General features: G+C 42.8%; 2 protein-coding genes across 4 annotated transcripts; both read right to left on the reverse strand.

Moving 5' to 3' along the window:
- Positions 1-206: 206 nt before the first annotated feature.
- Positions 207-4,455, reverse strand: psme1 (proteasome activator subunit 1). Its single transcript, XM_023805845.2, has 11 exons — positions 4,119-4,455; positions 3,663-3,695; positions 3,507-3,569; positions 3,302-3,409; positions 2,390-2,453; positions 1,779-1,876; positions 1,574-1,642; positions 1,333-1,400; positions 1,122-1,176; positions 643-729; positions 207-478 (listed from the first exon to the last, which is right to left on the reverse strand). Exons 1-11 carry the CDS (start codon positions 4,155-4,157, stop codon positions 398-400), a joined length of 765 nt encoding a protein of 254 aa, XP_023661613.1. The 5' UTR covers positions 4,158-4,455; the 3' UTR covers positions 207-397.
- Positions 4,456-5,127: 672 nt separating this feature from the next.
- On the reverse strand, positions 5,128-12,249 carry fen1 (flap structure-specific endonuclease 1). Of its 3 annotated transcripts, none has more exons than XM_023805985.2 (12): positions 11,792-12,249; positions 11,351-11,474; positions 11,148-11,250; positions 10,942-11,044; positions 10,211-10,274; positions 10,017-10,126; positions 9,778-9,914; positions 9,615-9,681; positions 9,383-9,514; positions 8,938-9,089; positions 5,566-5,680; positions 5,128-5,467 (listed from the first exon to the last, which is right to left on the reverse strand). In XM_023805985.2, the coding sequence occupies exons 2-12, from the start codon at positions 11,430-11,432 to the stop codon at positions 5,390-5,392; spliced, it is 1,143 nt and encodes a 380-aa protein (XP_023661753.2). In that variant the 5' UTR covers positions 11,433-11,474; positions 11,792-12,249; the 3' UTR covers positions 5,128-5,389. The 3 variants fall into 3 exon arrangements, with proteins under 3 accessions (XP_023661753.2, XP_023661751.2, XP_023661750.2); XM_023805983.2 differs by having other exon boundaries at positions 11,351-11,444; positions 11,734-12,249; XM_023805982.2 differs by having other exon boundaries at positions 11,351-11,444; positions 11,792-12,248.
- Positions 12,250-12,264: the final 15 nt, after the last annotated feature.

Consider the following 12,264-nt stretch of genomic DNA (forward strand, 5'->3'; position numbering starts at 1 on the left):
AAATGTGGTGTAATTGTTGGTGTGAGATGTGGTGGTTCCAGCATCTCAGAAATAGTCACAAGACCAGGATTTTCACAGTCTGATGTTTACTGAGAATGGTGTAATAAAGAAAACATCTTCTTGGCAGCTGGTTCTGGAGGCAAAAGGAGGTCCTTCTGTGGTTTTTATATTAGATGGTGTAGCAATATGATTTTCTGAGGACACTCTGGGAAGTCACTGCTTTATTTGCAAATCTGAATAAAATTTAAACAGAATACAGCAGAGTCATGGGCTGTGTGATATGAGAGCCTGTGTATTAAAACCCAAAGTATCTAGTTACCCAGACAGTGGCTAACAAGCTACCTGCTGGTTATGGTTTCACTCTGGGTCTGTGCTTGTCTGTGTGATTGTGTGTGTGTTAGTAGATGAGAGCCTTGCAGTCTCCTCTTGGCTTCTTAATCTTGTCATAGTTCTTGTTGATGATGTCATACAACACGGCCTGGGGGTAGTAAAGGCGACAAAATCAGTTGTGGTTTACAGATACTCCAGTTAGTTTACAAATTACACTGCAGGAAAGTCCCATCTTTAATAATCTGTTAGACCCTTGACATCTCTAACATTGGCAGCACTGGTCTAAAGTGAGAGAGAGAGGTGAAGACTTACATAAGTGTTTCGGATCTCCAGAACCACAACGCGCAGCTCACAGTACTGATGCTGGTCCAGCTCGTGCACCAGTTGACGGTAATCACCCTAAAATCAAACAACGGTATAACTCTCAGGCACAACACAAGTGCAAACATACAAGTACTAGAGCTAAAATGATGTCAACATGTTGTATCTTTAGCATGGATATGTTTTAGCACAGGGGTGTCCTAGAGAGACCCAGTCCTGCACAGCTTAGTTCTCTCCCTGTTCCATCACACCTGATTCAACTGAAGAAATGGGTGGCAATTAGCAGAGAAGTAGAATCTTGTGTCTTAAATGAGAGGGAACCCAAAGATGTGCAGGGTGGGTCTCCAGACCTGGGGCTAGCGAGCCCTGTTTTACACCAGCATTACAATACTGTCGTTATACATGATCACTCGTTTTATACTCTCCGTAAAGTTGATATTTGCACCGCTGAAGGGCTGTTTGGTACTAACCACATGAGGCTGTTTGGAGGCTTTGGCCACAGCGTCCCCTCGTTCACTGTAATACCTGACAACAAAGCCAGAATGCGTTGTGACAGCAGACACGGAAATGCCAGAAAGCAGCTCTGTACAGCAGACCGCTTCCCTGAGTGCTTTTCTGCATACTTAGTGTCAGTGTCGGACTTTACATGGTATTTCACTGCAATCATTGCCTCAGTCTTACTTTGAGATCTGCGTCTGAAATCCCTCTATTTTCGTGCGAGTGTTGGTCAGCAGTTCAAACACTTTCTCCTGTAATGCAATGGTTGACAGAAACACAAACTTTTTAAAATTGCTCTACCATTTGGGCTGTGATTTCCTACTTACAAAGTCATTAATATGTATCAATACTTCAATATCTCTAAACTCAGTAAAATACTTGGCATTTTATATAGAGTAATAAATAAATACCAAACAAGACTGACCTGCACAGCAACACCAAAATTATTCCCATCTTCAATCTTGGGAATCTGAAGTTGGATCCACATTGACACCTGAAACAAACAGGAAAACAAGTTTGCCATAAGAACCGTTAAGTCTTCAAGTTTGGCTGCCTGTCCAAGGTCGTGCTGCACTGCCCGTGTTTCATGTGCTGCTCACTGCCCGTGTGGCAGCCGAGGGCAAACTCACAATGTTCAGCTTCTCCTTCAGCGTCTGGATGTGCGGCTTCACTTCCTTCAGCAGATGCTCCACTCTCTCGTTAGTGGCGATTGGGCCACAGGATGGACCTGCCAGGCAACATGGGACCCAGCGATGAGGTCAGGTGGGAAAACACAAGAACGTGAACTACTACCGGGGCAACGTGAGACAGCTAAGGGGTAAAGGTACTTCACACTGGGACTGCACCAGTACACACAACAGAATTCCAGTGCCCGCCTTTCCGTTTCTCGAGCGGTCATATACCCTAATACTCCTCATTTTACACATTGAGCATTCATAAGCAAACAAATCCAAATGTTCTGAAGAACTACCTAAAATAAGAATTTATCCCAGACAGCACAGGACAGAAGGCTGGAGTTCACCATGGATGGGCTGCCAGTCCATCACAGGGCACATATAAGCACAAAGACACCATCATACACCATGGGTGACTTAGATATGCCAGTTACCCTCAGTGCCATGTCCTGTGGTTACCTATGGCCATTAAAGCTGCACACACACTTGTGAAGTAACTGACATCAACTGAACCACTGCAATACCCACTATTTATAATGAATAAGGATTATAATGATTTTTTTTACCTTCCTCCTCCTCCTCTTTGTCTTTGTCTTTATCCTTTTCTTTCTTCCCTTCCTTGGCTTCTCTCTTGGAATAAAAAGTGAATGATGATCAGAATTAAAATGGCACTAATATAAGTTTCTCCTCAGTCTCTGGTAGCCTTCTTGATTGGAGGGAGCAATATGGCAAAAAATATCATATATCAAGATTTTTTTCAGGCAGGATCGCGATCCACAATCTTACCATGATTCTTTTCCATGTTAGTTTTTAAGACTATCTTGCAAGTTACTGCACAGTACAACCAAACTAATTCTTCTATTTTAAAATAGCTGTGGTTTCTGCCATATCAGTTTTGAAAAATCCATACAAGTTCCATATTACCAATGCCAAATTATTTTTAGGGACCAGCTCCTCCATGTCATCCATGCCACTACGTTGCCAAATAGGGAATGTGTAGCATGTTGTGCATTACATGGTAGGACAATGTTGCGAAAGGGAGAAAGGATGAAATCCAAGGCACTACTTAATGTTTGCTATTACCGGTTTACTAGTATGTCGAAATGGATTTGGCTGATAAACAACTTTAGCTGCATGTATGAGCCATAGAACCGCCACTGATAGAATGTGCACTTTTGAGCAATATTAACGATCTTGCAGTAAAGGCAGATCATGGAGACTTTTTAATCATTCACAATATTGTCAAATCACACACCCCTACTTCCTGCTATATTGTATTAAGTGTCTCTGAACACCTACGCATACAATTATCCAGTCATGGATGGGTAAAGCTATATCTGAAAATGTTATTTTCCCTGAAATGACGTGAACCTTCTGGATCTTTAGTTGTGCACCACTTGAACTGATGGTCCTTTGATGAAGATATTTTAAGCACATCACAACCATGTTAATGTGGTGCTAATGTCAACACAACGCACCTCCTCCTTCTTCTTCCTCTTCAGCTCCTCTTTTTCGGGGTCAGGAATGGGGATGTCCAGGGGTGCCATCAGGGATGAGAGGTCCTCTGCAGAAACACCCAGGGACGCCTCAAGGGGCACAGAAGATGGGTTACAAGAAGGTGACACAACACAACATGCCAAAAAGAACAGCCTGTCACGATTATCCAACCCTCCCTCTACCTACCTGAAGCAGAGTCTCCATCTCCGCGATTTTCTGGGGGAAAAATGTGGAGACTAGCGACTCTGCCTGGGAAGCAGAAAGAACAGCAAAGAAAATTATGGTTATAGATGGCAAAGTCACCTGATTTCCCAGTAAACTGAAAATAGCAGGAAAAGTCACCTCTTTAGTGAGCTGCTTGCAGAAGTCTTCAACCTGAATAATCATGAAACAGAAAAATAAAGCTTGTGCTGCACACACCAGACACACGCCAGTTGCAGTTTGTTCTTGAACTCAACCCAATCTGTAGATCGTCCGTTTATCATGACAAAATAAACACCATTATATTAATTGCGTATTTCCAAGCCCTTCGTACTGCTGTATTATTCGCTTTTATCTTATCAACAAAGTCTCCAAAATGTTTACCTGTTCAAAGTAAGGCGAACTAAATAAACAGTATAGCCCATTCATACCTAGCTGTTGACTGCAAAAAACAGTCATCGTCGCCTGAATTTTTCCTTTCGTTTTGGTTTCTTCGTAAATATTATTCAATAAAGACCCGAAATACTGATTGCAAAACGTAAATATCGCAGTAAAATGAATTACTGTGAATCATGTGCTGTAAAGAGAGAAGCTTACCTGTTTCTGCGACTCGGGGCGGATGTCTAAGGAAGTCATCGTGTAAACTCGGTTATGTAGATATTTACACCCCTATAATAACCTAAATGAAATTATTATCTGTTAGGGTAAATTATCCAGCTAACGTGGACATTTAATAGCCTCTCTTTTGTGTTTTTAGAGTCCGATCGTCTTGACGAATGTAAGTCACAGTTAGTCAGCACAAAAAGTGAAAATGAAAGTTAAATAACGAACTATATTTCCTTCATTCGGGGCTTTCCGATTCTCTCCAGCACAGTCCTCCGGTCTACTGTGGGAAGTGTAGTTTTAACTATAACCTTGTCCACCAGACGAAAATTAAAAGGGATTAGTGATTTGAGTTCCAGTACGGATCATTATGATGGAAATCCACTTGCTGCTTATAGCTTCGAACCCTATACGGTGAAACTGCGCAGGAATTCATCGTTATATCACCGGCTGTATCTCCACCGTGAAAGTATATAATTCCAAAAATGTTTCAAAATCGATTCAAACTTTTTTCATTAAACAATCGGCAGAACGTGTCAACAGCAGCATCTTTTTCGGTAAGGAGGTGTATATGTGTATTACAAAGCTTTTCAAAATTTAAATGTAGAATTTGGATATATGCAATTTAGGGCAGCATAACGCTTTACAGAAGAAGCAAGCCTAACCACCACAAACAGAAAGAGGTTGTTTATGTCTTTTCTAATTAGTTTACTGCATACTGGGACCAGAATGGAGTCCATCCATGCAGACAGGTAAAACCCACCACAAACACGAGCACATCATTTGATCTCCCACCTCCCCAACTCTAACTCAGCTGTGCACAATTAAAGCCCAGTGTATGAACTACTGGCAATCACCTCATTAACTCCAAACCACATCATCAAGCAGATAGTGTCAGTGTTGGTAGAGCTAATGTCTGGGTGCTGCACTTTGTGTGTATTTGGGGGGGGGGGGGGGGGGGTTCTCTGATACTCTCTCACAGAGTCATGAAGGAAATAATGAATAAAGTACAACAGAAATTTATTCAGGTTCACATTACATTTACAGGCCAACAGTCTACTGAGCACAGTAAAACAAAAAAATATACATTTTAAATGTTTATTGCTAGAACCCAAATTGTCCTCTGGTTAAAATCTACTTCGTCACTCCCTAGAATTCAGTCACACTTTTTTGTGCATAATGATGTCTGCTTCAAAATCGAGAGAAGGAGAGATCCGCCAGCACACAGCAGCATCACACAGCAACCTCCTCGTCTGCCTCACATGTTATTTGCCTTTCCTGAACTTCCCAGGAGTTGCGCTTGTCTTCTGTTTCTTCTTGGCCGATCCCTTGGCCTCTGGTTCCTGAGGCAGGGAAATGGAATGCAGAATGTTAAAAAAAAAAACATGTATGTAGAGAAGCACACGGAGACAGATACTGCGCCAGGGATGCGGGCTGTTACCTTGCGTTTGGATGATAGGGAGCCGGTCACCGTGAAGAAGGTGTCCAACCTGCCCTGAGTGCTGCCCTGCCTGCTCTTCATGATCTTCTTACAGCCGTTGCGGATGCGGTCCTCACTGTTCAGATCAGACGGACACAAAAGTCACCAGAAATAAAAAAAAAGTAATCTCGGTGAGCTTTGCTGCGTTTACATGCAGCGGACATGAAACATTTGTTTTGTTTTTTTTAACTTTTTATTTATGAAGTGTTTGCACAACACATGAAAGAAGAGAAGGAAAATAAAAGGAACCAGTCTGAGGTCATGAGCTACACAGTGTGTGCAGAAAAAAAGATAAGACATTGTCACAAATTAACATACATTATTCGATCATGTAATATCTCTCTGTTCAGTCATGTAAATGGACCACTTTCCCCACCTTTCCTCCCCCAGCTCTTTTTGAAGCCTAAAAGAATAAGTCATCTGCTCAAGGAGGTGTAGCTGTTTCACAATACCGATAAAGACCCCCAGAGTAGGGATATCATTCTGAAGCCAATACTTTGTAATTGCCTTTTTGCTCGCTACCAACAGAATCTTTAGGAGGTACTCATCATCATCATCATCATCATCATCACCACCTAGTCCCTCGGGGGGGCTTCTCAGGTATAGAGATGTGAATGTGATGTCAACACTAAAGCCCAACACCTTTGCAATAATTGCTACAACCTCCCAAAAATTCTGAATAAGAAGACACAGCCAAAACACATGGGCGTGATCAACTAGAAGTTTCTCCACATTCCCTCCAGCACCATAATTGCATATTTGTTTGTTTGCCTTTTTGTTTTGGGGTAATAAAAAATCTTATGTTTTTCCAGCAAAAGTCTCTCCAAACCAGAGAGATGATGGTGGTGGATGACTGTGTTATCCAAGCGTTCATCCATGTGTCCTCAGATATTTCAATGTCCAGGTCTTTTTCCCAGCATTTCTTCACATAGGCAGTAGTGTGCTTATTTAATGAAAATATACCATTGTACAGCCTGCCTATAAGTCCTTTAGTACTGCTGGACCTGTATGCATCGACAAACAGCTGGACAACAATTGGCAGTTCTTTCTGGTCAGTCTTTAACCTCTTTGCCAACATAATCACGGAGCTGTAAATATCTGAATAAGTCCTGTTTACTAAGCCCATAAGTCTGACACAGGTGGTCAAAGCTGACCAGTCTCCAGTTTTTAACTTTTACATAAAGAAGTAATGCCAGCGAAAGCCCACTGTCTGTATCTAAAATCATACAGTGCCGGCTTAAAGTCAGGGTCATATGTTGGCCATTTGAGCAATTCTATCGGTTTCTGAAGCTGAAAACTTTGAACAACCTCTAGCCACATTTTCAAAGATAAATTCACCCATTGACTGTCTGTCCGTGGTATTCCCTGTTTCCCATCAATACGTCCTATGAATGACTGGATTGGTATGCCTGTTAGAGGACTCTATTGTCTTCCATTTAGCTTCATAAGAATGATCACACCAGTATACCAGGGGTCTCAGCCGGGCTGATATATAATAGTCCTTTAGCGATGGGAGGGCCATGCCTCCCTTTTCCTTTGGTAACTGAAGTGTGGAGAATCTTTCCCTAGGTCTCTTATTATTCCATATAAACTGTGAAATATGCATATTCCATTCCCTAAAGTGTTTTGAGGAAATTTCTATGGGGAGAGATGAGAACAAGTACAGCAATCTAGGGAGGATATTCATCTTAACTGATCTGATTCTGTCACCCAAGTCAAGAGGAAGGAGACTCCATCTTCTTAGATCCTCATATATATATATTTTTTTTTATTAACCCAGCTGTAATTAGTATCAAATAATTGTGATTCATCTTTAGTCAAATAAACTCCTAAATATTTAATTTTTGAGTACCAATTGAAATTATACCTGGAGATAAATTCCTGTGTCGGTGTGTAATTGAATGTCATAACCTGGGATTTGCTCACATTAAGAACGTACCCCAAGAATGTTCCATATACTTCCAACATGTTCATTAAGACAGGGAGGCAAGAGTCTGGATTCATTATTGTAACAAAAACATTATCTGCATGCAGACTAACTTTATATTCATCTTCACCACTGGCGTGCACAGATAGAGACGAGGTGGTGCTGAAGCACTTGCCCTTTTGCCCTCAGTCCAAAAAAGTGCCCTTTTGAAAGACGCGATTTTTTTTTTTTTTAAAGCTGCGCGATTTAAAAAGGTGTGAAAATAATGGCTTGATTTGTGCCCCTTCTTCAAAGACACCCGAACCCTGTCGCTTTTTCACTGTCACCGTGTCACGTGAACACGCTTGCAGTTCATTTGTTGTGAGGCGTGTAGCAGCGGCATGACATAGGACTACTTGGAGTAGGCATAGTAGGCTAACTATAGCGACTGGGAGCCACGGCGGACAACACGGCAGCTCTTTCCCTTCCCAACCAGTCAGGTAACCCATGAATCGAGTGAAATTATTCTGTTTGCCCTCTAAGACCAACCTGCAATTGTTTTGTTGTGAAGTAGCCTGTCAGAAACTGCACATGACAAACTTTGCCAGCTTGCCCCCTCCATCCATCCATATGGATAAACAAAAAAACGACACATTTAAAATGTAACCTAAACCATTTAGGCAACCCCACTCTCCATCAATTCCGACCTTTTTGCATACACTATTGAAAATATCACGTTATGCTATAGGCTACATGCCGTTAGGCAGAGGGCTCTTTTGAGCCCATTTTTCGTTACAAATTTTAGGATGATCTCACGGAAATCTGTGAATAAATACAAAGTTTTCAAACTGAAGTCAGTGACGGGAAGACATCACACTTTTTAGAGATGGAACTGCAGAAAAACCTAAAACCTTGACATGATTATGAATAATAGAATTATGGACGTTTCTCCGTTTTTGTGGATTAGCCTTTCCATAACTAACGTCAACTACTGTCCTACTTTGGTAAGATTGAAATTAATGTCTTTGACTGTCTTTAGTAGGTGTGATTTTTGATTTTTAGAGAATGTTTTGAAATAAAAGTCAAATTGCATTTAACCTGTGCGTTTTTTTTATTATAAAAAGAAAAGGTTTTCCACATATGCAAAAAGTGCCCTTTTTCCCCCCTGGAGCACTTGCCCCCCAAAATGTCTGTGCACGCCACTGATCTTCACCAATAGTTATACCTGTAGGTTTTGTCTCCTGTCTCATTGCCTAAGCCAAAGGTTCCATAAATAGGTTAAAGAGGCTGGGGCTTGCAGGACAACCCTGCCTGCATCCCCGCTCTAAGGTAATAGCATCAGAGAGTGGACTCAATTAACCTTTATGGACATGAAACATTTGTTAACATACCACATATGAACCCTTCAGAAGAACAGAGTGACACACCTGAACTGCTTGTCAGCACACATGAACTGGACCAGCCCATCTTCATCTGGTTCATTCCACTTCAACTCTACAGAACTGCAGTCGATCACCTCCGGGTCCAGGAACAGTCCACGGGCCTCTTTGTACAGCCAATCCTCTGGCACAGGGTGTTTCTGGAGCCGGGGGGCATACTTTCAGTATTTATAAATAATGACATGGTAAGACCTCAAAACACAAAGACAGCAGTAACAGATTACCTACAAATTATAAAATTTTAAATAAGGTGTTTTACATTGGCTTTAGTTAAAGACACCAGAACCTCCTCTAACTTAACCTTAATAAAAACATCCTGCAAAGTACTGATTGGGAGCAGACACTGTCCATCACTCCAGTTTGCGTATCCTAGAAATTCAGGCTGATCAGGGGAAACTCTGTACATTAGAGAAGCCAAACTACAAAGGCTCACAGCCAGATCAATGTTGTCCAAGATCTCCTCAATTGAACTGTGTTGTCTAATGAGGTCCATGGCCCTTTTGGGCCCGATCCCCTTAATGGTGCCGCAGTAGTCACAGCCAAGCAGGATGCACAGGTCCACAAACTGAAGGGGAAGAAGTCAACCAAAGCATAATAAGTGACAAGGGTCACATGACCTGTCAGGTGCCAAAGAGAGCAGAGGACCAGGGACAATGCGGATATACCTGCTGGTGTGTCAGACCCATGTCCTGCAGAACACGGCTGAAGTGGAATTCCTGAATGGGCAGTTTCCTGCATACAGACAGATGGGGACATTACCGACGGCATCAGCAGAACGGTGTGGTCAGCAGAATTAAACCGCTGTTGTTCACAGATTCAAGCTTTTACTTTGCTTCACTGCAGGTAAGATGTCTAAGCAGGACGTTCGTGCCAAACGTCAGGCCGTCCATATCCTCGGTCGCCGTTGCAAAGACCTTCCCTGCCTTCACCAGTGCGGCACAGCTGGCCTCTGCTTCACAGGGAGCCTGGGGAAAGAAGGCACTGTAACTCAAACTCAAAATGGCGGAGGAAAAGGCACGAGCGGAAGGGTTTGCGGAGCGTCAGATGGGACCAGGGGGCAGTCGCACCTCAATGTAGGGGACACCCATGAGCTTCAGCAGCTTCTTGCATTCATCATTGTGCTGGCTGGTGACCTTCACCAAGCGCTTTGTGAACTTCTCAATGTTCTCCTGTTCTCCTGCCAGGCAGCACAGCAGAGCAGCCAGTCAGGCGCTGAGTAACAAGCGATCAAGGCACATCCCCAGCTTGGTGTGGCTGTTACCTGCTTCCTGTGCCTGGGCCAAAAGTTTCTCTGCCTCAGCCCGCCTCTCTCCTCTCTTTGTCAGCTGAGGAAGAGTCACAGAGACACTGTCATATGGGCAGGTTCTGCCCAGAATGGAATTCAGTCAGCCTGAGATGCATCCCACGTGGAGGGAGATAATTTCCAAATCACTCCACGTGAATACAGTACTGTGCAAAAGTATTCAGCAGCAAAAGAAAATGATGCTTAAATGATCTTTATGTTGGTTTAAAACTATGATATTAAGCCAGCCAAAGTGTGTTTGCTTAGCCATTTCAAAACCTCTGCTAAACCCAATTATTTCCAGCAACCATAAAATACACCCACATATTTTTGACTTGACCACTATATACCAACTAATTAAGTTAATTAATAAGTGAGCTGGTAGTAAAATTTTACAAAATACATGGAATGGCTGAGGTGCCCCTGGAGAGAAGTTTGGGAACTGAAGCGGTGTTCATCTAGCCAGTTTTGCGTTACTCTTGATATCCATATGTTATAATGTTAAATTATTTTTTTGTTCTGAGCAAATGTGCACTTACTACCCATATGAACAGCTTTAAACATTTCTTTTGACTGTCTCAGACTTTTGCACAGACAGCACACGTACATCCCAGTCTGTTAAAAACAAACCCGAAAAAAAATAAAAATAAGATATGATAGACCAGTGAGTCTAAAATAAAATGGACGGATGGGTAGACACACAGATGTACCTCGCCGGACTTGAGCTGTGGAGGCTTTCCGTCAAACACGTACACCGGCTTGATTCCGCTTTCTAACATACGGATGGTCCTATAGAACATGCCCATCAGGTGACTGAAAAAGAGATGGAAGGTCAGCTTTCATAGGACACATTGCAACAAGGACCCTGCCTTTAACAGCTGTACTTCAGGGGAACCTGGGAATACGGACAGCATACCTCGTCGTTTCCCCATCCTCGTTCTGTAGCACGTTTCCATCCTGTCTGACCGCGATTAGGAACTGATAAATACTCATGGATGCATCTATGGCGATCTTCCGCCCTAAGCGAATGAGAGGAAGAAACGTCTGTTAAAAGCAAGGAAAGACATGACGACGTGGTGAGAAATGCAACTTTTGAGCGATGGAAACGGAGGAAGTCACCGAAGTAGCTTTTGATGTCATGCTCTTTAATTGCAGAAGGTGCCTGATCGGCGATGAGCTTCGCAAGGCCGTGAATTCCCATGGTGACAGCAGACTGTGTATATGAGAGGACGAGCTTAAAAGTCTCGGAAGACACAAACAGAGAGAGACACAGACAGACATGCATGTAAACACTGCATGGTTACTTAAAGAGGCCAAACGGCTGGTAAACGATTCCGCGTGTTTTAATATCTGATATCGTGTAACCAAAATAAAAAGAGCTTGTTAAAATACGAAAACCCAGGCGGCCGAGCTCAGTCGCACCGAAAAAATAAACACCGCTACAACCCCCAGAAAAGCATAAATATACTGGATTCCTGCACAGCCGAACCGCCCAAACGTACCCATCACTTTCAGCCTAGACAAAGCAGCAAATGCAGCGCGCAAAGAAACAGGACTCACCAACAGCCGCCGAACCAGAACCACAATATCTATAGCGCGCTACTTCTCGCGCCCTTTCCCGCGAAATTTCACATCCAGGCATAGTTGCCGATCTCAGATCTCAGGCGCCGCAATCGATTGCAGACTCCAAGTGATCCGTGGTGCCAGTGACACGTAAATGAAATGACTCGTTCCTTGTTTATTTCAGTTCTTTCCACCCGGGTGTGTCTTCAACATTCATTCCCGGCATTGAACAGTGGTGGTGCCAGGGTCAGGCTAGTGATGCTTAAGCCTCGAATATTTTGTCATGTTTTGTTAGTTATATGGATAACGTAACTCCCATAAAACACTAATTTCAGAGCCGCAGTGGACACAGAACTGATTTATCTTGATCAGAATTTAAATCTTGAACACGGATTCATCGACGGGGCTCTCGATCTTCAGATATCCCCGTAACCATACTTGTATGTCTGAGAGGTTCAGTTCCATTTTAA

The sequence above is a fragment of the Paramormyrops kingsleyae genome, chromosome 1, assembly GCF_048594095.1.
Source record: "Paramormyrops kingsleyae isolate MSU_618 chromosome 1, PKINGS_0.4, whole genome shotgun sequence".
In the NCBI taxonomy this organism is placed as follows: domain Eukaryota; kingdom Metazoa; phylum Chordata; class Actinopteri; order Osteoglossiformes; family Mormyridae; genus Paramormyrops; species Paramormyrops kingsleyae.

Coding starts and splice junctions, on each gene's coding strand:
- psme1 (XM_023805845.2), bottom strand. CDS start 4,157: ATGACTTCCTTAGACATCCGCCCCGAGTCGCAGAAACAG. Junction 2,454..3,301: donor AGAGGAAGAAGAAGGAGGAG/GTGCGTTGTGTT, acceptor TTTTATTCCAAG/AGAGAAGCCAAGGAAGGGAA. Junction 1,177..1,332: donor TTTCAGACGCAGATCTCAAA/GTAAGACTGAGG, acceptor CTTTGTTGTCAG/GTATTACAGTGAACGAGGGG.
- fen1 (XM_023805985.2), bottom strand. CDS start 11,432: ATGGGAATTCACGGCCTTGCGAAGCTCATCGCCGATCAGGCACCTTCT. Junction 11,045..11,147: donor GAGGATGGGGAAACGACGAG/GTATGCTGTCCG, acceptor TCTCTTTTTCAG/TCACCTGATGGGCATGTTCT. Junction 9,090..9,382: donor TGGACAACATTGATCTGGCT/GTGAGCCTTTGT, acceptor CCCCGGCTCCAG/AAACACCCTGTGCCAGAGGA.